Raw genomic sequence first — 27171 nt, 5'->3', positions numbered from 1 at the left:
ATATACGCCCACTCACTCTGGTACGCCAACCGACCACCTGCCTCTGCCTATTTCGAGGACAACTTGACTCCGCGTGCACAAGATTTCCGGCAAACCCTCTCACACCACCCACGTGAGCAAAATTTCGGCAAGCCAAACTCAATTAGTTGCCCTGGGACATTGATTCGTGTTTATCAGGGTTGAAGAGATATCCTCGAAGGGATTCCGTCCGGTCAGCCAAAATGGTTTGGGAGGCATTTTTTTCCCGAATTTATTTACTCGTGGAATAAGTGGAGCACTGCAGCAGGGGATGGAACGAACTCTTGACTAATGAACCAGTGTGGGCGAATGGAAATGAATATAAACTTGTCGAAGAAAGAGAAGTGGAGAGAGAGAGAGAGAGAGAGAAAGAAAACAAAAAGAAAACGCTGGAGTAAAAATTGCTGGGCTAGGTATAGAAAGTGCAGCGCGTATCCTGGAGTTTTGCCAATTTGAGGAGGAGATCTAGATATCATCCGGGTAAATCGGGGGCGGCGCGGTGGTTTCATGTAGAGACGGTCGTAAAACCCTTCGGTTGATCTCTGCGGGACGGGTGAACCTGCCGCCGAGCACTATCTACACGTCTTGGAGAATAAGGGGTTAAAGCCTTTTCTGTCTTTCAACCTTAATGACGAAGATGCGCCGTCCTGAAGATGCCGGCTTCTCTTCGGCAGCCAAGCCGAAGCGGAGCTCCTCCATCAGGGACGATCCCTGGATCCGGGTATTCCTGCACCTTTATCCCGGTCGGTCCCCGGGGAGGGAGAAGGGCTAGACTATCGCGTTCATTTAGCGTTGGGAATTGAAACCATCCAGACCCACTGACCTGTAACTATACCAGACCGAAGCTAGTTCTAATTGGCCCCTAGAACTAACCGCGAGATTCGCCGTTTCCGCATCATCATTTCCGAATGCTATTCAGTTCCCACCAATCATTGCGACGGGTTCCGATGGAGTCGCGGAGAAAATCCTTTACAACGGTATCACGCCCAAATTGTCTCCCGACGGCGTCTCGGTTCGAAGAAAAAGAGGAAACTTACTCCGCCTTCTTTTCTTCGTCATCTTCATTTTCATCCCCCTTTTCTTTTATCTCTGCGTACCTGCGATAAAGAGGAAACAAAATAGGAGCAGAAAAGAAACAGTTTCTCGCTTTTACGAGCGAGAAATGTAGTTCGCTGCGAGACCCCGGGATAAGATTTCTCTCTATAAATCCATGGTCTAGACTCTAGACTCTAGGTATATATTTTTACTTACTCGTACTCAGCGCGTGATGATTCGACGACAAGAGGGAGTTGTAGCTTTTCTACCGTTCGTTGTCGTATTTAAGTGTGTAGTCAGTCACCCTTATAGGCAACGTTTGCGATTCCATGAAGTGCCCGAGACCCGAGAGTGGGGTTCAGGTAACAATTCCAATTCCTCGTATCTGTCTACGATGTATCGGGTTACGTTGTCAGCGAGTAGTTCTTAGGGATTAAACGGCAAGAAAGTGGGACATTCTAGAAAGCCAGGTATCGTCGTTTTCTTCTTTCATAAATACCTTTTTCAAACATCGTTGACTCTCTGGTTCGCAGGTTATCAGTTAACGATAAGTAAGGTCAAGATACGTGATGTTTCTTAATTGCTTTTTGACCCCGTTTCAGGTGTTTGATATACACACACAGACCAACATTGTGCGGGTTGTTTTAATTCCTGGATTTGTTAGAGCCTAGAGGGTGATTAATTGTGATTAAGTTTGTAATTGTTACCGAGTTAGAAAGCTTTCGGAAGTCTGTCGTATTAACAGAGGTACATGTATATACATATGGGGGGTACCTTATACCATCGCCTCGGGTAAGCGGAAGCCGCTTTGCATTAACCTTTCTTGCCAAGAATCCATCATTATTATATTCTCCTTCGCGTAACAAGCGTACGTACAGTTTCGTGCAGGATGTTCGGTAGACTCGTTCGCTGTTTTGGCCTCGCGAAATCAAATTTGTGTAACGTGGCTAACGAGAAGCAAATATTTTCTCTTAATTTACGAACCACTCGCAGACGGCAAACGTTGCGCTTTTTATTCCTTCCTTCTCTCGGCGAAAAAAGGTGAATAAAATACGTATTGTATATTACGCAAGATGTACAAAAATTCGGGATGTTTATATCGAGTCTCGTATTTCGTTGAAACACACGGTTGCTACGATCACTTGTTCAAAAAATCTGTTAATCTGTGAGTTTGGAATAGGTTATTTGACCTTTTGTCGAACTTGCATGGTATTGAGCTTTCATATACGGTTTCATCAACATTTTATTTTACGGAAAAGAGAAAACCGATGAAAACAAAAAAATGGTCTGTAAAAGTAGTTGGTCGTTATGCTAGAATAAACTCTCCTGTTCGATTGACCATCGGTTGTTTGCTCACCACTCCCAGGCGCGATGCGCTTAAAACTCGCCGAAAGCTTTTCAACTCTTGAATTAAATCCAAATTCGTCGTACTTGAATACTGCAGAGAGCGAAATGAAAAAGAGAATATACGGTTCTTTCACATTTTCCTTTCTCCCGGCAGTGTTTCCTGCATTGACGGGGAGAAAGGAATCGCTTCGTAATTGCAATATGCGGGTGCAGGAACTCGATACCGATTATCGAACATTCTTTAAAGTAATTGTATGAAATGTAATATGAGTTGATGCATAGCTGGGAGAGGAACGGCGAAATATAGAGAAAAAATTCGATAGCTGCTACGTTTGGAAGTGACAAAAAAGAAAGAATATGCGTAGGTTGCAAACAGTAGAATAACTTTTCGGAACTTTCATGGTTGGATGAAGAGGGGAAAAAGAGAATTTCTCTTGGCATTCATCCTAACATCTCATTTTGAATAATAAATTCTCTGCTGTTCACTTGTGAATTGGATTGAATTTCTTTCATGCGTGTAAGTTCAAGGGTGTAGCGACAAAATGAAAAAAAAAAAAAAAACATACGCGTTTCCGTGTGTATCGATGTAAAATCAAATCTGTCCTCAAATATCGCAGCTGTGTATCTGTCAGCAGAGATGAAAAAAATTTTAATATTCGGTAGGAAATGGGAATACGAATCACATTGATTGGGATTCTTTGTGGTAGGATTTCTTCATTGGAATTTCGAAGCGTCGTAAAAATTATTCGGAGCGAACCCTGAATGCTTGTGATTTTCAGGCAGTTTTACAGGCGCGCGTTACGCAATATTTCCAAGACGTTTCTGAGGGTCGTAGACGGTTCTTGGATCAATTCAGATTATCACGATCGTCTTTGCCCGGAGGGCTGCCTCCGTTTAAGTTTGTTCGAAAAAAAAGACGGTTCAAGATTGTTAAATTGTCGATTTTATTTGATCCGATCAGTTCGAAAAACACATAAAGCTTTCTACCCTCTACGAGGGTTTTGCCAGGGAATCGTTATACCTTCCAAAGTAATTACTATATAACCGTAAAAATGACAAGCAAAAAAAGTAATGGAAATTGTGCGAATATATCCGACATTAGCATCATCGCGGGTAGAAATTTAACCCAATTTATGTTACACAGACAAAGACGAAGGTGATTTATACTGGGGAGGGGGGAAAAAATTGACTCACCGTATAAATTTTGAAGCGTAAAAAGAAACAGAGAAAGAAAAAGGTTGACTGTAAAATTTCTGGTTGATTTGTGGGAGTGTTTTCTGCTCCGTTATCCTCCTGCCTGTAACAGCAACGCAGAGAACGCGATAGCTTATAAAATGATAATGATATATATCCAGGCGTTAATAAAGTATCATTTTCCGGGGGGTGCGCGACGTAAACCTCGACGATCCATAAACCGCCAGACTCTCCGATGGCTAATAGAAGAAAGAGCTGCCGCCGGTCGCGAGAGTTTCTCCGAAGGAAATATATCGCTGTATAGCATAGTCAGTGTCACGGTATCGAGGGAGTAGCTGGCTGTTTAATATATCGCCGTTTACAGGCTCCGCCGGGCCGCCATGCGCAAAACCATTTGCAACGAAAACTTCGTAAATTTCCGTGCTCCTGTAGGGCGATAAGTATCGAAGAAACTTGGATAGATACCGACGACGTGGGTACCGATATTTTGACTCACAATACCTCGGTCTTGAAATAACAACCCCTTGGTGTATATTAATCTTCACCCTGCGCTGTATAAACTATCCATACCAGTCTCAATTTCAACGTTAACTCCAGATAATCCGTAGACATTGATTGCTTTTCAATGCCGTCCCTTAAATTACTTCCGAATCAACCCTTTGAGTCGCACATTATTGTGCTGAGTCAACATTTGCAACAAGATAGTAATGCATGGTTTTTCGATTTGCCGATAACGAATCTGGAATCGGATTTAAAAATTCAAGATGACGGATCCAGTACGGTGTACTTAAAAATCAGAAATTTCAAAAATCGATCGAATCTTTCTCGGAGACGAATCATCCCTTCAATTTCTACGACTTTTTTCCAACCAATTTCTTTCCAACAATAGTAAATTACATTAAATCGAAACAATCGAAACATCTTTTCAAACTTGTCCAAACGTAAAAAAAACGGATGTAAAACAGGTGGTAAAAATACTTACCGCTACGACTCAAAGGGTCAATTATGCACTTGGCGCCGGACGCTTATGCGTACAGGTATATGTGTACCCAGCGTGCTTAATTAAATCGTAATGATTAATCGAGCGACGGGTGGCAGGGTTCGTCGGCCAGTGCACACAACAGTTCCTCAAGTGTTCGCCGTCGCCGCGTCGTTGAGATCAGTTGATTACTCTCCTGCGGCTCGCCGCCTCTGCTGGCCCGCTGCATCGAGTCTCCCTCCCCCTCCCCCTCGTCCCGTCTCGCCGTTCTTTTCATCCCTCCCGTCCCTGAATCGGTGCGGTAATCGGCGTGACCATGGCCTGCGGGATTTAACCGCGCGTGTCATACGATCCGGTCGATACCCACAGGCGATGTTTATGCCCAACCGCCTATGACTACGAGAGAGTTGAAACACGACTCGATCAAAGAAACCTGCACCCTCCGGCTAACTAGGCGTATAATATGCGCCCCGAACTATATCGCCGCCTTGCCCTTTCATTTCACACGGGGAAACAATTCCCTGTCACCCGATAGATCGGTTCAATTCCGTGTACGAGGTATTCCGTGCCAACTCGACCCGACCCGAATCCTCGCCATCTACGATTACGCTTCAAATTTGATACCTACGATGTTTCGATGGTCGAAAAAGTAAGCCCTGAATTGTTTCAGATTTTTTTCGTGACTTAGTTTCACACCAATTTACATTGCCAACGTCCGTCAGTTGTACGAAAAAATTATCGATACGAATAATCTTTGCGATCAAAGTTTCGAATGGTACGAAACCCGACGCTCAAAGTTCCGAAAGGACAAAATTTCGAAAGAGCGTAACTTCTACGAGTCAAAGTACCGAAAGCTCGAAAGTGAGAAAATTCAAAAATCTGAAAGATCCAAATTTCTCATGATCGAAGATTTTCAGTTCTGTGAATTTCCGGCTTGGTTTTGTATTGGATTTTCGATATTCTTACGTTTGGAATTCTGGTAATTCTAACTTTGGTCTCTTCTAATTTTTTACACAGACTCGTTGAGTAATCTACGCTCCGTGAGTATATTTCAATTTTCGGAATTTTACTCCATCGAAACTTTATTTTTCCGAATTTTGCTCTATCGAAACTTTACTTTTCGGAACTTTGCCTAACTTGAATTTTCGAAATCATGCGTTTCGTAACTTTGAGCCGTCGGGTTTCCGACCATTCCAAGCTTAGCCTTTTAATATTTTTACTTCAATTTTCGTCACCAAATAATTCGAAACTAGGTACTTTCGGAATTTCACCCCCGCCCCATTATTCGTACACCTCTTGTTTTTTCGTACACCAAACAAATGAATAACATAGTTACACGCATTACGAATGCCCCATACGTACGGGATCGGAATTGTCGCACGAGAGTTGTTCGTCATCTGATTCTTCACAGTCGACGAAACTCCATCCCGGAACGGACCGCAGCCCTGACCGAGGTGCCCACAGCGACACGTAATATCACCGAGATTACATTATACGAATGTAAATGTCGCATCTAACCCGTACCTACTTGCCTTCGTACGATACGTATACATATACATATATATGTATATACACACCTACCATACGCGAGGCTCGCTGCACGTTAAATAGCGAAGGACACAATGTGCAAGCACGTGTTGCCGAGGGGAAAGAGGTGGCGGGCGTTCGAAACTTGCAGAGAAAACCAGATGCCATGGGAGGAGAGCTTCGACTGAACTCTCTTATCTATTTATGCCGTGGCGTTGCGGAACGGCGGCTAGAAATGCATGAGACTAAAACAAACCCTCTGCCCCAGTGTTACTTCGCCTCTCTCTCCGCCGACTGTGAAATGGTTTACACACAATGTCTGGTCGTTTCGACATACGTGTGTGTCGGGCTCTGCAACAATATCGCGAAAATTATATCACGTGCAGGGGCAAAAGCTCCGTCTGACCTAATTTTCCTCCGAAAGCTCGCGTCAATGAAATATAGGTATAACCGGTTAATTAAACGGGCGGATACCCAGCTGCCTGCTCTCCTTATACCTACGGCACCACCTCCCACCTTACCGGGATATTTGACTCGAGACAAAAGAATCGGGGATTTTAATTAAGAGTTATTAACCCGGCGGGGGGACGCCTTTTACTCTATCTTTTTTTCCTCTTCCTTCATTTTTCACCAAGGCTGCTCTAAACCTGCTGCCGGAAAATTGGTATACTAAAAACAATCACGATCGTCTTTCGAGTCTCGGGTTTTCTTTACCTTCTTTATTACGTTCCCCGCAGGCTGGCCGAAAGCTTTGCTCCCTTGCATTGTTGTATGGATATACGCACACACACACACACGCACACAATACAAGGTATGCTCCAGGCCGGCAATTCGACGGGCTTGCGCGCGTGTCAACTGTCCTCCGGGGGATCCTTATCCGGCTTAAACAGCTCGCGAAATAGCAAATCGATACCCTATTCAAGGACTTTATTTGCGGATGAGACGCAGTCGGACGGGCCTTCCGACGCGAGCTTGCAAGTGGACGAGGGACGCACATGGTCAGACGGACCGCGGCGCCGCCGATGATCGTATAATACGTATACGGAGCCGTTGCGGGGGGGGCGCCGATCCCGAAGCACATCATCAAGCTCTCCGCCTTCGCTAATTCGTCATTCACTCGGTCGTTTTCTGCCCTTTTGACAAAGAATTCCTTATTCGCCAGCTAGACCGTGCATACAATCGACCTTGATTAAAGCCGCTACTCTATCTTGCGTATAAAGGATGTACTGACCATAAGTTCTCAACCAAAAGTGAATCTCGTCGACAATATTGAATATTTTATGATGATATAAAAATCGGAAAAAATCAGCCGCGACAAGGTCGATGAAAAAATTGAATTTAAATAACAATAATGCCCAAGGGTTGTGAATTAATTGTTAAAAAAAAAACAAAGTTGTCCAACAAATTTTTAGGAAACGCTTTTATTTTTTTGTCACGTGAAATGAATTCCCCGATTTTTCTGAATACCCATGAAGTCTTAACGAATTTTCTCATTGTTTTGAAATTTCCGTTTTCGAGAATGTTAAAGTTTGAAAAACAGAGGAAAAATCGTAGATTGTGAATACTTTTTCGTAAAAGCGTTGTATATTACAGTTAAAAAGTTTCCGGGTCATTGAACGAATAGTTTTGTGAATACAGCTTTTGAAAATTTGAAAAAAAAATTCATATGTATCTAAAAAAAAAATCAACGAATTAATATCCCGGACAAAAAAAAAGAACATTCCCTAAAAATTTTTTGATCAATTTATCGCCAACTGTTGGGCAGTATTATTACTGAAATGTGATTTGATCGCCGTCTTTACCGCGGTTGATTTTTTTCTCCGATTTTCGTCTTATCGCAAAATATTCAATATCGTCGACGAGACTGACTTTCGGTTGATATTGCGCAGCCACAGAACGAGGACGAAATCTCCGGACGTTATCGCTCCGCGGCGAAGGAGAAGAAGCTCCGCACCGTCTGGCTGGTTCTGCGCTTTTCTCTCAGCCGGCACGACTGGCTCCCGGATTTAGGGTTTCCCTTGGAACCTGCGGGGTCCGCTTCGCCCGGCGATATCTCTCGCTGATGGGACTTCGGGGAATAATTATAACAGCCAGGGTCCTTCTCGGGTTCGCGTGCCCCCCTATCTCTCGCTCTTAGCCCCGAAACCCGGCACGGCTGGCCGCGTATCTGGGAGATGAAGAGACCCCTCTTCGTCTCGATGCAGGTCCAACCACTGGCCGAATGCGACGACCTCCGAGGCGGAGGTTCTGCGTTTTATGGCGGATATGATACCTTCAAGGGAGGGGTGACTGCCTTATTACGATTCATCTCGAGAAGGTGCGAGGTCCGGGATTAAGTCGCTGCCATCTTCGTTTACCGAAACCGGCCGGTTGATTGAGACGATGTATCGTGTTACGAGTATCGAGGCTGCTTCAACGACGGATTAGGAGATAAAATCGTCGTCGAGGTTAACGGCGAGGTAATGCGATGCGAACGAGGATGAGAGAATAAAATAAAGTTTTATAACTCGCGGTTTTAACCCAAAACGAATTGCGGTCTGGTTGCGGGTTTCCAAGGGAAGGATGAAGGGACAGGCAACACAACTGAATTACGCAAATTACGGAAATAAGGGGCGAATATTTGCAAGTTTAAGTAAATGTCCCTCTACCGAAGAAAGTTTCGTCCTCACGGATGCGGATCGACGCGGTGCGGTCTCTCTCTCTCTCTATTCTCTCTTTATCTTTCTCTGAGTGAGCGAGCTGCGTTACCCTGTGGTTAGAACTTTGCGACACCTATAACGCCTACCAACTTTTAGTACTTTGAAACGCCGCGACCCTGTCCACAAGACATGCAAATTTTGTCTCGGGTACTCGAAGAGTCTTTCCGAGTGCGACCGACGGATGCACGGAAAATTTGTGCATCGTCACGAGGTGTTTTCACGCTTCAAAAATCTAACATAGATAGTCTTTGATACAAAATTTTGCCATTGACACATATACACGAAAAAGTAGATCAAAACAGAAGATTGTGAAAAGCCGTTGAAACGAAAACAATTGATTAAAATGTCCGAAAATTCAGAAATTTTAACAGTAAATTCTCGGCGATAGAATCAAAAGTTTGTATAAACGCCAATTTCTTTTCTTTTTTTTTCGCAAGCGCTTTAAAGACTACTTAAACGCGTAGAAAATTGAAACTAACAAAATTATACACCGAGGATATCGATCATCCAAATCATCGTCGTACCTACCATCGCATGCGACCTTTTACTCTTAATTAAATTGTCAAACGAACTTCAACGTCAACGTTTCTGACCATATTCTCATGTTTCAAGCATAAAAAAAAATGTGTATCCGTGCTTTTGATTTTTTCAACAGCAAAGGTCGCGAGATGGCGCTTACAGGTCGCAAGCCATTAGTCGGGTGATATTAAAATCGTGTTTTTCACCTCCGACTGTTCTCTCAGGTTTTACGTATCAACCGCATTCTCTTTCTCTCACCCCGGAGCGACAGGTGACGTTTAACGTAACGTAAAAATAAAATTCTCGTTGAATCTAGTTTATTTGCCAAATTTTTATCCGTCCCGCGAAACTCCTCCCTCACATCTTTCATTCCCTTCGCATTCTCGCATTCTCGCCTTATTTCCAGTGAGAAAAACGGAAATGTTTTGGCATTTAACTTTGTCACTCTCCCTCCGAATACTCGACAAGTTTTTTGTGTTTTCTTTACCTTTATTTTTTCCTCTTTTTCCATTATACTCACACTCTTCCGCCTCTTTTTCTTTTCTTCTTTTATTTTCTTCCTTACTTTCGTATTTTTTTTTTTTTTTTTTTGTTTTCTTGTTTTTTTATTTTTTTTTTTTATTCCAGACTTTCGAGAACCTCGTGAATCTTGTTAACCCAAAGATTATTACATTCATTTCGTCCCACAGGATTTCCTTTTTTTTTTCTCTCCCGTTCCCTCGTGTTTTCACCCGACCCGAATTTCTGTCACCTTCATTTTCCCTTTCTTTAGTTTTGCTTTAAAGCTCAGCTTTGTTATTTCGTTTCACCTATTTCTTCCTCTGAATATTTTTCTTGGTATTTTTTTCTTCTTTCGACGCTGTTTCTTTGGCACTACCACGCAAACCTTACCTTTCCCCGCGGTCGAGTTTAACAACACCTTTTGGCAATGTCAATTTTCATTTTCGTTTTTCTTCTCTCTTCCTTGTAACGGTTACCTTTTTTGTATTCGTTTGTTTCCTTTGACACTCTTCAACGCGATCTCGCACAAGAGCCTTAAAACTTCAACAAACAAACATTTCGACGATTTTTCCAGTATTTCCCACGCACTTCCCGATCGCGTGATATTTTCTATCGATCTATAAAATACAGGCGAAAGCGTTGAGACGAGGTCTCTTATATTTAACAAGTAAACAACTTGAGGGGATGATTTGTCATTACCTTTGCCGACGCTAATTTGTCGTTATACTTCACTCGAGCCTGAATCTCACCTGTGCGCGGCAGGCGTATATCTATGTATACGTACACCTATATAGAGATAATGCGCGTACAAGGTAACAACGCGGTAGCCGAAGTACACGTAGCCTGGGCCTGCAAACTGCGGTCTGTGCTGTCGTCCTTCGCCATATCGCATTATGGCAGCATGCAGCTCTCTCAAGCCTTCAAGCTTTTGATGTTTAGCTCTCCTCTAATTTTGACAAAATTTCATCCGTAAACCTCAAAGCCATGCGCGCATCCTTCGCTTCTTCCCTCTCGTGTTTAACACACGCGACGAGGGGAAAGGGCGGGGGAGGGTAGTGGGTTCGAAAATCGTGTTTACGCGAACGTGGAAATCGTTTTTGTCCATCGAACCGGCCCAAAGAGCTTCTTCTTCTTTTTTTTTTTGGGGGGGGTTCAATCGATATTTTCAACCCAGGTGCGTCCGTGGATAATAACTTTCTTGTCGGGGACACCCTGATCACAAATTTCTGTCTCAAACGACTAAAAGTTTCGTAGATATTTGATGACAGTCCTGGCGGAGAAAATACTCACTCCTTTCAAATAATTGATTTCATAGGTCTGCAAAAAAAAAAAAAGGTCGACATTTATGGAGATACCACCATTTTATAACAATGAAATAACAAATTTTTTCATGTAATTTACTTAACATCCCGTGTTCATTCTTTCTGCCTATGAAACACGCTTCCGATTTCCATTTTTTCTTTCCCCGTTTGTATTTATTCTTGAGTCTCTCTCTAATACGTGTTCAATGAAAGTAAGAAATCAATTTTACATAGGATTTTTACAATCAAGAATATGATACCAGGTTTCGTGTTGAACGGGAGTTTCAATCCGATTGAAACTACAAGTACGAGTTAAAAAAAAAAAAAAAAAAAACCCGGCGTGATGCAATTTTTCGAGTATTTTTCTCGGTTTCAGTGAGTGAAAATCTATAAGGAAACGGTATAAAAAAAAAACCAGTTCAGTTTTCTGGTTGCAGACCCGTGTTTTCGTATATTTTTCCATAGATAAAGTACAACAGAAAAGGAAAGTCGAACCGAGTACAAGGGTCGCTCCGTATTTCCTCAATTTGGAAAAGTTAACCGAACTCTGAAAAGGATATATTACGCGTAGAGAGTCAGCGACGTTTCACGCATCCACCGAAGTTTGCCCTCTAATCAAACGAAGTCGATAAATGCGTACAATAAATTCCAATAGCTATACCGAACCCTACCAGTCGGAGTTGTATAGTTACAGGCGTTCCTTGGGGTGAATTCGTGAGTACGATTTTGCCATTCCCTGGCTGGTGAGGAGCCTTTCAACGCCCCCCGAGATACCTCCGTAACAACTTTTGATCGTCGCCGCGTCATTAACCAAACGACCGTCAAGTTAGAAATTATATCGCACGGCTAGTTTTCTCCTACCTATCTATCTTCTTATCTACCTAGCTAGGAAAATAGGCGGGGAAAAAGGTGAAACGAGTTATCAAACTCCCGCCTCCCGTTCGTTATTATTATCACAATCATCCTATCTCATCCCATCAGATTATCCTACAGACGAGTTTTTGGGAAGGGTTAAGGGGCGCTCGGCAGGTACGTGGCATAATTTAGTGGTTCATAGTTGATGTGGTCATCCGGCGCGGTCGTCGCTGAATCGCCTCGCCTCGCTATCATACGTGACGTCGTATCCTCCCGTTAACCGGTCGCATCAGCTAGCTCGAGATCCTCCCTCTCTCCCTCTCCCTCTCCCTCTCCCTCGCCATTTTCACATCTTCGCCCTCGACCGCATCGTCGTATTAATATCCTAAGCCGCTTCTCGAATTACCGAACATCGGCTAAGCTCCTTTTCCATATTTACTGCCCCCTCCATACATGAACAATGCAAACACTCGTGCCGGAAGCCGCCTCCCCGCAAGGGCTAGAACCACCGCGATTTAAACCTTTCACTCGATGTTTTCCCAAAAGATTGCGTCGGCTCGTACGTAGGTATAATCGCTTCGTCCCACGATTTGCAACCAACGAATAATCTCTCATATTCTTCTCAGGTATTTTTCGTTCCAGTCCTGCAATTAATTTCTGTCCTATGTTACGTCACCGAGTATCCTTATCGCGATAATTATTCTTCGATGTTCTTCTCCCTCTTCTCCAGTTCCTCGGAAAGTGCTACGGGAGCAGTACGAGGGGGCGGTTGAACCCGACGAAACGGACCTTGTGAACGAGTTCGAGGAGGGTTACGACAGGGCAGATTTTCGCGCGGAGTTCAGCCCGAGTCCGAACTTGGAGGGTCCCCAGCCTCAGCCGAGAGATAACAGTACCCGGGATGGACCGACCGTCAGTTCTTCACCGCCAAGGGCGAGAACCAACAATGACGGTAAGTCGAGGAGATCCTTTTCTTGGCATATATCTTCTTCTATAATTTTTCTCGCTCTCTGGGTGTTAAGACTCGGATTGATACTTGGCTTGTGGCTGAATGCATGCGCTGAGTTTGCCTGGTGAATAATCTTTGTCGTTTGTTGTTGTTTTATTACCGTTAAATTATTCTTTCCTCTTAATTAACCGTTAGTAGCGATCTCGTCGTTCGTCATCATCCCAATCTGCACTGACGATTTCGCGAAAGAGGATAATTTCATCAAGAACGATCACAAGTGATCGTTTTTCTATCAAATCGATTACTTTTTCTCGACTAATAGAGCATAATCGATAATCAGAGTATCAATTGTCATCAATGTCTTACTCGCTAAGTACGCGTGTTTGATACAACAAGTGAAAGATGAATGAATATTTTTCACCTGAAATTGATAAATATTTTCAATGAGACTATATGTATATTATCAAAAAAAAAAAAAAAAACTTGTCCGCTATTAAGACTGCGTACTGGAATTCACGACATTTAAGTTTCAAATGCAACGTTTCTAAAACACAAAAAAGAAAAAAAGAAAAATCAAAAAAATAATGGATTAATCGATGGATTTTCACCGATTCAATCGAGTCGTGTTTGATTATTTTTTTGGACTCGATTAATCTTAGCTTAAAGTGGGCATCGCCAATTATTTTACGTTTAAATTAACATACATACCAGGCGATCCTGAAGCTTTTTGTTGTGCCTAAAAGATTGGTACAAGGCAATTTTCCTGAGAGAGTGGGGTTTTTAATTCATTGCTTTAATTAAACCCCCCCATACCCGGAAAGAGTGGCTGTTGTAGTTACCAGCTACAGTGTGTATGTATTATATTGTTGGCTCATATTTCATTCTATCTCTACGCAATTATGCGAAGCATCCTGCGGATGCCGCAGCCGTCGCTCCGAATTTTTTTCACCTCCTTTTTGTTTTTTTTATCCCCTCTTCTTTTTCGATTTTTCACCCCGCTTCGCTTCACTTTCGTATAATTGCTGCCGCTGTGTAATTTGATTTCAAACATCGCACAACCGACGATACGTATCGTACATGTATGTTTCTTGAATTTCAACACCAACCGCTTTCGTTTTATCTTGTTGTTATCCTTTCATCATTTCCATTTCACGAGCTGCGAATGTCGGGATGCGGGATAATCGTTAGGCTCGTGATCAATATTCCTCTCGACTTCACGCTCGCACACTCTCCGCGAGACACGCCCGCGTACGTATCTACGTACGTATGCTTTATACACGGGGTGATTTTAAAGCGAGAAAATAGCGTCCAATTGGTTTCGAAGACAGCGTCGCGTTGCGATCCTATCTCCTTGGTAAAATTGGAAGATACCGTCATGCATTTAGAGCGAGTTACCCACCCTGCATCCCATCTCCACGTCTATACGAGAAATAATGTTCTGATTATCGATAAAGGAAATGCCGAGCATCCCGCCTCCGATACTCCGGTTACCTGCATCTTTTAAGGAAAAAATTTACTCTCCTCCGAATTTCTCCGCGGAAGTTTCCTCGCGGAACGCGGAAGCGGCCGGAGGGCGACGGTATTTCGGCTCTTCATTTCACACCGACCGGAAAATTGGAGGAAAATCCGGGGAGCTTATACGTTTTCCTCTTGGCCAATTAAAGGGCTTAAGAAAGCGTCTCTGTTTGTTAAATACTTGCTCAATTTACCTACACAGATCCGTGCAGCTGCTCGCTTTGCATGCGGAAATCTTTCGGTGAGCCTCTCGTAGTCTGTTCAAGCAGACGAAGGAGCAGCTTCTCTGGTAAAGACTCGGAGACTTAATTCAGGAGCGTGGCTTCGACGCTCTTTAGGACTAACCGGAAAATTTTATACCGCACTTTTCGAAGAGCTTCAACCCTTCCTTTTTCCCCCTCATGCTGCCACGGTCTTCTCCGCTTTAAACCCGGGCTACGGCTCGAGTGACAGGGTCTAAAGCTTAGTTTCCGAAAGGTCTGAACTGCCACCACCTTTGTGACCCTGAAGACAAATTATTTTACGAGAGCCTGATTGCAAAGGAAGAATCCCAGAGAGAAGTTTTTCAATGCGGCGAGAAGATTTTTCATTTTCGAAACGCGTCAGTTTCCACTTTGGATATGGATTTGCGTTGGGCGGGGTTAGGATTCTGAATTTTAAGACTTCCGAAAACGCCTGATTCCGAATTATTTGGTGGCGAAACTTGAAGTAAAGAAAACAAACTTTGAAGAAACGACAAAATTCCGAAAATTAAAACATACTCGCATAGCGTAGTTTGCACTCGACGACTGAGTGTAAAAATTGAGAAAAACCGAAAATCGGAATGACGGGGATTCCTAACGTAAAAATATCCAACATCCAGAACAAAGAAATATCAAAGTAGTGAAACTCCACCAAGCCAGAAATTCGCAAAACTCAAAATCTTGGATCATTCGAAATTTCGATGTTTCAGATTCGAAAGTTTTCTCACTTTCACACTTTTGTAACGTCCATTCGGAATTTTGCACTTTCGTAACTTGGAGCACCGCGAAGGTTCGGACCATTTGAAACTTTGATGTTTCGTCAAAGTTCGATTTCCTTACTTTGAGTTTCGTCGGAAATTTTTTCGCTCTCGGAACTCTTCAAATTTGGAATTTCAACCCCGCCCTTTGTGCGTACAAGGTAGGTACATCGGGACTCGAGTGAGAAATTAGGGAGACATTCCGGAAGCATCTTCGACGCGATTCTTCACCGTCGGGTTATTTTCGTTATACGGCGTGGTGTATTCGAGCCCCTCTCTCTCTCTCTCTCTCTCTCATTCTCTGCTCTGCTCCTTGATGCATCAATTTCTTATGCCCCACTTTATCTTCCTCGTATTTCTCATCTTTCTCGTCTTACTCGCATCAGCAACAACGACGTCCTCCTCGTTCCGGAAAACGAATATGTAGCCATCCGCCATACGCTGCGTCAATGAAATATTTATGAGGCAATTTCCCCGTCGTGCTTTTATTCGTGATATTATTGTTATTGTTAATATAATTATTATTTTCCTGTAATGATGAAAATTCATCCACTTTTTGTCCAATGATCAGTCTCGTCCCTCAGACGCTGCTGGACCGATCATTTTTCTACCAATTATTATCCCCGTCAAGTATCGCTGGCATAAATCATCCGCTCTCCACGGATTAATCATATATAATTCAGGGTTTTTGATTAGTTTGGAAAGTGGGTTAGATTGCCTCGTCCAAACTTCTAGTGATTTTCTGCGATGCAAGATTTCGACGCCCGTATAGTTAGATAATACGGAAATTACAAGCGAGGAGAAGAGAAACATGACGTAGACATTGATTGGTTGCGAAAACTTATTTGCAACAAGATCGCCAATTCTTTTTGCCATACAATAAATGCGACGTAAACGAGGTAAAGGTATAAAATCGAATGGTTACGTGTATACGTGTATATATATATATATATATATATATTTATATACAGCTGGTAATACGCAACTTTCGAAAACACCGATAAAGTATATTTTATACCTTTGTATAATCATATAATCATATAATAATGTAATAATACATTTATCCATCGTCGCAGATACGAAATTGAGTTGCAAAATTTTATAGCCACAACGATATTGGACGTCTCGGATAGGCGAGGAGGAAGAAATGGCGATTTTTTACCCCACAGCTCTACGGGTATTATTAACGCGGGTTTTTCGCTCAACAGAAACCGTTAGTCAGCTAACTCCGACAGAATTAATGAGATTTTTAATCCCCTTATTATTCAGTGACTTTAATCCCGTCTCACTTTTTTCCATTTGTCATTTAGGCGACATTGAAAATTGCCTGAGAAGGAAGCTTCGATTCGAGATACGCTCGCGTGTATCGCGTATCAAACTTTTCTCTTCCTTTTTACCTTTTTTTTTTTCCTTTCGTTACAACACGCGTCCAATTTCATCCCCGCGATTAATTTCAGCTTGGCTCTGATTCCGATCAAAGTTTTCAACTCTTCTCTCGCACTTTCTGCACCGTTTATTTTCTTTGACTCTTTTTCTCTCTGCGTCCTTTCGCGCAAACTCGAACCGATTGAAAAGGTTACGATAAACTCACGCGCCGATCCGCACGCTTCTTCCCGGCTTTTACTCTATTCGGCAACGACCGGATCCGTCTGATCCTCTGTAGTTTAAACTTTGAATTCCTCAATACCCTCCGGTTGTGAGTAATACCCGTGTAACTCCCGAAACACTCGGGTAGAGAGAAAGTGAATTTGGGAGACGGATGCGAGGTCGGCCTTTTAATTACAACTTTGAATGATTTCAATTTGACTCGCTCCGAGATCCGTTCATACAATAATCCACACCATCTTAACGCTCGCCGACGCGACTATTCCATCCACCCCGAAAACTTTTGGGCAAAGAAGCGTGCGTTAAATGTTTCCACGGTATTTCCCCGTCTCCCCACTTTTCTGCACACTTCGCGTTATTTCAGTGTATTATACACAGGTATTCTTTTTTTCTTTTATCAAAACTTAACAGACATCAGTATGATTTTGAAGCTGGATTGTGAGAATAAAAATCACCATACGACAAGACGTCAGATTTGTATTTTATGTCAGGATTTTTCTTTCTTTCCTTTCTTCCACGATTACTCGCCTATACATATGCAACTTTAATTTCAAAGCACAAATAAGCGCCGAGAGTCTCACTACGTAAATTTTTGATTCTCTCATTTGCAGTGCGCTCTTCATGTTCTTTTCTTTTCATTTTTTCCGGCTGATTTCTTATTTTCTCTCCGTACCGTGAATTCTTCTAATCTCAGTCTCAGTCGTTTGTGCTGTACATGTGTACATATATATATATATATATATATATATATACAATATGCACGTAATACCTGGTTATACACTAGTTAAGTATACATCCACCTGCCAACTCTCGGTAACTTTTCCTTCATCCCTCGTTCTTTCACTCAGTCTCTCTCTTCTCATCCTCGAAAATCTCTGCAGACGCCCGCGGTGGCCAGTCGAGTTGAGCAAACTTTTGAATAATTCACCATTGCACACGTTTAATCAAAGTGGAGTGGTAATTAAATCAGATGAGAGGGAAAAAGAGAATGAATACCGGCCGCTGCTCTGCAGCCGAGTTCTGTAGTTAGGTATCGATATCCACGTGGCTTTGGGAAATGGGAATTCACTCTCAGGGCACACTGCACCATTTTATACGTATGACCATATTTTCACTTTTCTAAACTTGACTGGATATCGATCGAGAATATTGGATATCATCGATTCTGTCTCTTCTTCTTATTTTATCATTATTTTTTTTTCTCTCTCAACTTCTGCTCTAATTAACCCATAGGTACTAAGAATGAGTCAAGAAGAAAGAAGTGTAGAATCGAAGTTAATTATCATTTTACTACAGTGTAAATGCATACGCGTAAAGCGGGCTTGGTTCGATGTAAAAATGTTTAAATTAGAGACGACCGTTCATTATCTTCCTCCTTTAACGAACCTCTTCGTTGAGTCTCGTGGCTAAGTTGCACATCTGCAGGCGATACACGAATGACCGCGTAAAGTAATATTTGCACTTGTCAGCAATTTTATTACATCGATATTAACCAAATTCGTTTAGTTCGCCTACGTCGATCGCAAAGGACCCCGCAGAATCCTTACAGAAGTTGATTCTCGGACGAATTGGCTGGATTTTTAGTCTGCTATAGTACATATCTTCCCGGTGAAATGTTTCCATGAACACAAGTCCCGAAAATCAGTGGTTTCTTTGCTTTGTAATTCATGAAAATCACGAGATCCGTAGATGTCAAAAAATCTGGACACCTTTCTTTCGAAGTCTGTATCTCGGATACTACCGATTTTTGTCACTTGTGTCCATGGGAACTATTAATCGAGAGGTTATTTACCATAACATACCGATAATCCAATTACCATAAGGATTCTCCGGGATCCTGTTGTATTTTTTCTTCCATGTTTTTCATCATTTTCCGTTTTCCCACTCTTTGGAGCCGCTTGTTCTCGGCGACGCGACGATGATAAACGATCCGCGAGTCGCTGAAACTCGTTAAAATTCTCCGGGTCCGAACGAACCTAGGGATTTCAACCACGCACTGGCAAACGCAATATCAAATGTACTCCAGCTGTTTCAGAAGCCTCTTGAACTCCACCCCTGCAGGCTATCAATCGATCAATCGCCATTCCACCAAATTCATGTAAAAGTCTGCCCGGAGGCCGGCGGTCAGACTTTGGTCATTGATACGCACGTAGAACTCGGAACCGTTCTCGAATATTAGTCAGTCGCACTTTCGCGGGTGAAGAAAAAACTTGTTATTTCTCTTCTTTTTCTTTCTTTCTTCCTTGGTACATTACCTCACTTTAATCCGAGGTAGCAAGCGACCATTCGAATACCGAATTTGGTATCCGTGCAGATTGTGGGAATGACTTTTCACTGTAGCGTGACATTTCATTACGATCGTGAACCGTGCATGAACTTTTTTGCATCGACAAAAATTCTTGTGTACTTGTACTTTGCTGTTTTGAATACCGTTGCTTGCTTTTCATGCGGGTTTTGTCACAGATACATTTTTGTAGGCTTCGATTAATTCCAGTGCTTTACGAATCGCCAAGAGTTTCGAAATAATCAATACGTAACAGTCGATTTCACTCTGATTAAATAACAACAAATTTGTATAATCGACGAATCGAGTCGGCGGGTGTATGTTACAATCGTATCGTATAAGTTACGTGTGATAAAATTAAGAAACAAATTTCAAGTATATACAAAAGTATACATAAATTGATAAAAATATATATGAAACGTCGTAAAGATTTTTCCTCGACCTTCGAATATTACGAGCTCATAATTCATCGTATAATATCTCGGTTGGAAATATTAACAATTCTACCGTCGTCACGCGGTAGACTGAATAATACTATATAGGTAGGTATAATTGGTTTTTCAAATATGGTCGGTTGTTATCTCCGGTACTAATTGACTTGATTTATACCCACGTGTGGGGAGATAACGGCTTGCTTATTGCGGCGCTCTGTAAACTTCATCCTCGCGTATTTCTACCGAGAAACCAACGTGAGACCGATCGTCTCTCGCCGCAAAAGTTCGTCGTGCGAATGAAATAAATCGAATATAACAATTCAACCGTTTATAAAATACTCGCATTTCAAAAGAAACGAAAAAGTAAAAGAAAACATCCGAATGTTTCGGACAAAGGCCTCTGTAATTCTGGGATATTTTCACAGGTATTTAACATAACGATACATTCACTTGTCGCACTGTTTATGTGTAATCATCACCAAACATCCGTGTTCTTTTTCAAGCAAAATTGTTTTCCTGCTTCTCTCGATTGAATATAGAAATTTTTTGAAGCACTAATAATTTTAGAGCGAATCTTTGTCCGTCTCATCATCTTGTGTACTGAACCTAATTTACTTTGATTATAAACACGTATAATCATCTTGTCTTTTTTTTTTTTTTTCATCACGTACAGTGAATATAAAATTTGAAAGTGTGTAAGAAGTGCACCGACTTGTTGAATACATCACAGCAATTATTTTTCCTCGAGTTTTCATCAATTCGCATAGTTGCTTTGTTAATCAGCAGAGACTGGTGTACAGAGAGGGTGTATATAGTTTTAGTTTAACCCCTGGAAAAGAGACGTAGACGTTTAGTTGTTGTGTTTGAGAGTATATAACATTTAATATACACCCTAAATTCATAGAGATGTGTTTAATATCGGAGCTGTTGGATTATGTTTCTTTTTCTCTTCTCCATTTTCTTGTCGGGTCGCGGGATAGTGGATTCGCGATTGAAGGTAACGAGCTCGGTCGGTACACACGAGAAAAAGCGCAAGCATAGCCATAACCAAATGCCGACCGAGGACACCCCCGGAATGATGTTGGGGGACAGGGGCGGTAGTAGTAAGGCTGAGGATGACTCTGTTTTTCCGACAAACTGCACGACAGTTATCTACGCCATTCCCGAGGAGGAACGCGTTGTCGTTGGCTATCTCAATGAGTGGATCAATGCCTACGCTTTCATATCAAGTGAGTATCAAACGATATATTTTCAAAACAACCCCTAAGCCTACGAATCGCGAATACCTCATTTTCAATACGCAGGAAACCACTCTTACCGATCGCGATCATCCTTACCGATCGTCGGTAAGATCGGGGGAGAATCTCGGTAGGATCTCGAGCCGTCTGTTTTTAACCAAAAGTGGTTGCTGGCTGCGGATTTCTTCACACAGAATTCAGTATTTTCCAACGGGGGGTTGTTGAAGCTTAGACGCACGCTTCGTCATCCACTGAGCTGGATGTTTTATTGATTGAAACTATACTACATATATTTATTTATTTATTTATTTATTATTATTATTATTAATTTTTCTTTCGTAAAGTTTTCTAATAAATTTTCTCCTCTTTACATTAGGAATGCGGGGAGTAAATTAAAAAAAAAAAAATAAGATATCTGGCTTGCATTTTTGCTGTTACGCATCTTACAGTATTATATACATACTCTTTACGATTACGTTACGTGAATATTATATAAGCATATAATACGTTTGTATTCTCAGTAGTTGGTAGATTTTATATGCATGTGTTTGAATTTTGAACCTAGTCTAATGTCTCTTTATTACATACGTACCTGCATCATCATATTATTATTAATCGAATTATTCATTCAAGGGACGATGTGTACTTTACGAGTATTCCATCTCTCGTTTTCATCGTTGTAACAGCAGTCTTGAACGATAATAAGGAATTCATATCCTCTCAAAATACACCTTTTAGAATCTTCTTTCCCGTCAGATACAACGACAAGTGTCTTGACCAATGCCACGAATCTCGTGAACATTACCCAAATACCCGTCCAAATGACGAACAGGATTCATTTTTCTTTTTTCGATTCTTCCAATCCCTCTCAGAAAACCAGGAGAAATTCTATCTCTACATAATCGTTTCGGTAACGGCTGGAATACTTCTATTCCTCGGTCTGGTTATCGGGCGATTGTTGGTCAGCCGACATCGCGCTAAAAGGGAGGCTAAATTTCACGCCAACAACGACGCGTTGCCGAACGGATTCACCGACGACATCTCGGAGATCGACGCCGACATCGATCTCACAACTCCAGTTGCCGTTCCGATGCAGGACTCGAGGTACTTGAGGGCTTTGTTATTTACAGTTTCAACAACATTTTGGAATTTTTTCATTGAAACGAACAAGTCAAAACTTAGCTGTTTCGTTCGTCGGCGACTAATCGCCGATAATTGATGTTGGATAAGAGCGAAATAGAGAAAAGAAAAAATGGGACATTTGAACCCCTATCCAGGATTCCGGAGACGCAGCTGGCCGAGCGTCTTCACGGCGAGCGTTACTACTCGGACGGCAGAATCGGGTTGATGGGGACGACGCCGATTCACGCTACGAGTCAGCAGCATCACCAGCATCACGGGGGCGTCAGGATCGACCTCGGTAATCACATGGTCGGCACCGACAGCCTCCACACGATCCTTCGATCGTCCGAAAACCCGAGAACGATGAGCAACAAGAGCTACTACTACGGCTGACAAGAAGAGGGGGCAGCCCTCCGCGAGGGGAGGCCCCCCACGTTGAGTCCGGTACCGGAAGTTACCACTCGGAAGTACTGCTTCTAGGTATACAGAAACGCACGAGCATATATATATATATATATATATATATAATATTATATATATTCGGTAATTCGTTATTCGATCACTGTCATCATCGTTGGTTCAATTCTTGTTATCCTCTTTTCACCACCTTCCTCTTCTTCCAATGATCACCCTTCCCTCCCTCCTCCCCCTTTCTTTGATCTTACCGCGCGTAATTACAACTGTAAATAATCGTCAGATCCTTTGTCATTGATATTGGAAGTCGTGTTTTTGTAGGCAAAGATGTGTCAAGGCGCATAAACAGCTGTTTAAAAATTGCATCCCGACTAGTTAGTTAGTTAGTCGGACTCTGATCGTTCGATCATACCTCAATTCACCGTTGTACCTGGTGGAAGAAAATCCTTAGCTTCGTTTTATTTTCTCGTATCGTTTACTCTCGTTTCCCTGGGGATATTCTCATGTAGATTACACGGGTTTCCGGACTTCCACGCTTTATATTGATCTTTCTTATCGGCCAACCTATGTATTACTTACTTTCTCAAATAATATGTACAACACGGACGTACACTTGCATGTGATAACTTTCCAGAGGAAATGAGTTTAGCGATCGATTCTATCTCGGTATTTTTTATTTTATTTATTTATTTTTTTTTTGCTCTTTGTCGTAAATTTTTTATTTTCCTCTTGCGTTTGTACGCAAAATTGTACGCGAGAACCTTTTTCTTTACCATTGTTGCGCAGTTTTCCTCGATCGAATATATCGCAAAACGGCGGCATTAGTGTAACGATAAATACGCACTGTACGATAATCATTCAACGTCTGTGACAAGCGACCTTTTACTTTATCTTTCTTTTGTGTTTTCACACGCGCGCGGAGCTGAACGAGTAAAGAAAAAAGAAGAAAAAAAAAAAAAATCAAGCATAATTATAGAATTATATCAATTTGTAAATACAATCGCGTATATGGTAAGTATGTATGCGTATAGACGTATATTACTCAGAAATGTATATTAGGATACAATGTAAATCCACAAATGCGTATCGGGTATGTAAACAGAATTCACGTACGAGAGTAGGAAATTTATTCCCGTATTGAGAGTCGAGGGTGATGAAAAAAGTTGTAAAAAATAACTTTAACCGATCTTGTGCCATGAATTTCTCTTTCGATAGTTTATATAAATTAGGTAGGTAATTGTCTTTACTATAACGATGTATTATTATTTCAATAGGTATACATGTCACGCATACAGTGGTGGGATACAGATCTGTCTAACGATTGATACTAAGTATCAAATATCCTTGGAAATTTTTCATGTTCTTCTTTTTCTTTCACCGATATAGCAATCACTTTGTCACGGATCTTGTATCGTTCGACGTAAAGTTTTGCATCGCTAAAGAATCTTATTACAGAGGCTAGAGATTTGGATTTATCGCAAGTAACAAACCACAGCGAATGAAACGAAAAGGAAGAAAATTAGGGAAATTGATACGTATTTAAAAATGTTTCACCTACGGACTCCACGCATGCGGATATTATAACCATTGTACGTGTAAGGTGGAAAAATCGATCGGAGATGAACTCGAGGTACCAAAGATAATTAAGGTTGAATCAACAAAGTAAGAATAATAATATTAACAATAAAAATAAACAATAACAACAAGGGTTAACGGTAACGGTAATATAGATATTAAGAAGTAATATTAACTATTCTTGTTGGAATATTTTCAACGGAGTGCCTGACAATTTGAATACACATATAAAATATTACTACACCTATATGTATTATGTATATAGAGCCGTAGGATTCACGTCTGCGCGTATCGTTATCGAAAATTTCCCAACGACCTTCGTAAATTCAACAACAATACCTATATAAATAGATGCATACGTATACAGACAAACGAATCGATATCAGTTTAATTGAGGAGGGAAAATGGCGGGGTGTATGAAACTCGTTGCGGGAAAACAAATGTAACAAATATTGAGTTTTAAAGAGAGATACGAAGAAAGTAAATCATCCTCGGCCAATTTGAAGATACTTGTACGGCGTAAGTATTGGTATTTCATATCGTACACACGTTTGTTACGCGTGATATGTATGTACAAATACGTACCCGTACAACTGTACGCGTAATGATAACTTTGTTAGTAATAATCTTTTGTATTATATGGGAGTATGGAAATTTATCTATGATAATAATTATCATTACTATTATTAGTATAATTGTAATGGTGATATTATTATTCCGTTGTACTACAAATAATTATTGAATTGAATATCGCGGCCGGAAGGCGATACGGTGAAGTAATATCGCGTATAATATACAATGCGTATGGTATAATTCACGATTCCGATATATTGCGACGATGCGATGGTGTAGCAAATGTACGGCGTATTATTCTGTACACTTTTATACCATCGTCACGTCGGCGTGAAATCGTACTTAAACGACGAAAACTCGGAGCAGGACGAAAAAAAAACAAGAAACTTAAAAAAAAAAAAAAAAAAAAAAAACAAAAAGAAACAAAAAACAAAAAGAAAAAAGAATACGTTGTACATAATTCTGTAAAATATATGGTAATTAGTATAATATAGATGGTATACGTATAAAAATTTCTCAAAGCTGACTTGAGTACGCGTTGTATAGTACGTAAACAGGATGAAAAGAAAAAGAAGGAAAAACGTAAAACAACGGAAACAATGAAGAAAAATGAAAGAATCAACCAAAATGTCAGAAAATAACGTCACTAGTCTAGGTTGACTTTCTTACGCCTCTGCCCCCCCCCCCTTTCCGCCCCCGCCACCCTTGCCTCCCATATAATACTTAATAATATCAATTTGCCATTATTATTTTTCTACGAAATCGATACACTGTTGGATATATTTTCACTTTTTTCACTACGCATAAATTGATCCATACATATATATGTATCGCATATATATATATATACATATGCATACATACATATGCATACATATATATGTATGGATATACATATTACGTGTAGATATATTATTGATAAGAAACTCGTATAAATGATTAATAAATAATTGAATAAAAGGATGTTTGGTTCATCCGCGGAGCAGTGAAATTGGATAACGCAATAACAATGATAACCACGACTATAAAAATAATAAAAGTAATGGTGCAAGTGCGTGAAATGCTTATAATTATTATAAAAGACAAAACGGAAGAATTTGATTTAGGCCGCGTTTAAATTTATTGCGTTATGTATCCGAGTGACAGGGATCAGCGGGGGGAAGAAGAAACAGAAACAATAAGAATCTATCGGTATCGACGATTGTACGTAATTGAAATATTATTGTAATATAGGTATATAAATGTATATTATTATATATACATAATACAAGTATATCACTGTTGTTATATCATATTAATATGAATGGAAAGAAAGGGAGGAAGGGAAAAAAGATTGACGTACGTACACGCGTATTATATCGCAAAAGTACAAACGGCACGTATGAAAGATGAGACAAGTGCGTAAAAGAGCGAATTGAGCATAAAAGAATTGAAGATGAACCAGATGAAAAACAAATAAGAAAGAGAAAAACTGAAATAAAATAAATATATATATATATAAACATTGTCATAATAAAATATTACGGTCAATTTTTATCCGCACTTTCTCGATGAAAATAAATCGCATATCATGTTATATGCAGGGTCACGGTAGGTGTATTATACGTACAATTCTCTTTGTTTAAATAATTTGGAGTCTTTTTTTTTTTTTTGTTTTTTTTTTTTATCTTTGCTCCACCCGGATGTCGAATGTCAATCGCTAAATCTTCGTGAATTTAATATTTCAAACTACTCGAAATCATCCCGCCGAGTATGATTTTCACGCATTGCACAAAGTGGCAACCCTACAACTTTTTAAGGGGGGATGGTGGTGGTGCACGCATTTCGCTGGCCACATTGATACGTCGTGTCTGCATGGGAATCGATCCCGATTCAGGAATGAAAAATGTACTCCGAACACGCAGGTGTTTTAATAGGTAACTCGTTTCGTTCGCGAATATCGATATTACACCCGTGGCGTTTGCAGTTTTTATTGTTTTATTTATCTTTCGTTACTCGAAAGAATTTTCACAACACGAGTTTGTTCTCGACAAGTGGTGAAAAAAAAAAAAAAAAAATTAGAAATTATCACCTCATAATTGAACGATTTTTAGAGCAGTATATTTTAGCGTTTCTGTGATTTGTGTAATCACTGAATTCGTCCTAAGAATTGAACCGTCAATTTTTTTTTTTTTTTTTTTTTTATCTCGTCACAGTGGGATAAAAACCACAGGGAACTTTACTATATAATTAATATATTCCAGACGGATCCGATTCCTCGACGACAGATTGACGAATCGCACGCAGGTACAATACAACTCTTAATTATTATTGTTCATGATATCTGCTTCGTTAACGGAAGGCGGCGGGTGTTTTGTTAAATTTCGATCACAGCCCCGGGGGTTGTACGAATTATAACACATACCCAGCATGCAACGGCAGTCGCATGACGTTGAAAAATTCTCCGTCCCACAACCATTAAACTTGCTTTTCGCAACTAAAAAAACA

At 40.9% G+C, this 27171-nt stretch overlaps 1 protein-coding gene across 5 annotated transcripts in view; it reads left to right on the top strand.

Moving 5' to 3' along the window:
• LOC124223251 (protein eva-1 homolog C) overlaps positions 1–25735 on the top strand; it is an 82642-nt gene extending 56907 nt beyond the window's left edge. For 4 of the 5 annotated variants that reach the window (XM_046635038.2, XM_046635037.2, XM_046635039.2 and 1 more), the window contains 4 exons: positions 12706–12927; positions 20743–20991; positions 21873–22104; positions 22278–25735. In XM_046635038.2, the coding sequence (XP_046490994.1) occupies positions 12706–12927; positions 20743–20991; positions 21873–22104; positions 22278–22515 (941 nt within the window). In that variant the 3' untranslated portion in view covers positions 22516–25735. The remainder of the gene's footprint in view (positions 1–12705; positions 12928–20742; positions 20992–21872; positions 22105–22277) is intronic. The other variant, XM_046635041.2, reaches the window with a different exon arrangement.
• Positions 25736–27171: the final 1436 nt, after the last annotated feature.

Source organism: Neodiprion pinetum, chromosome 7, assembly GCF_021155775.2.
Source record: "Neodiprion pinetum isolate iyNeoPine1 chromosome 7, iyNeoPine1.2, whole genome shotgun sequence".
Taxonomy (NCBI): Eukaryota; Metazoa; Arthropoda; class Insecta; order Hymenoptera; family Diprionidae; genus Neodiprion; species Neodiprion pinetum.
The sequence above is the reverse complement of the archived record's forward strand: the minus strand, read 5'-3'. Positions and strand labels throughout refer to the sequence as shown.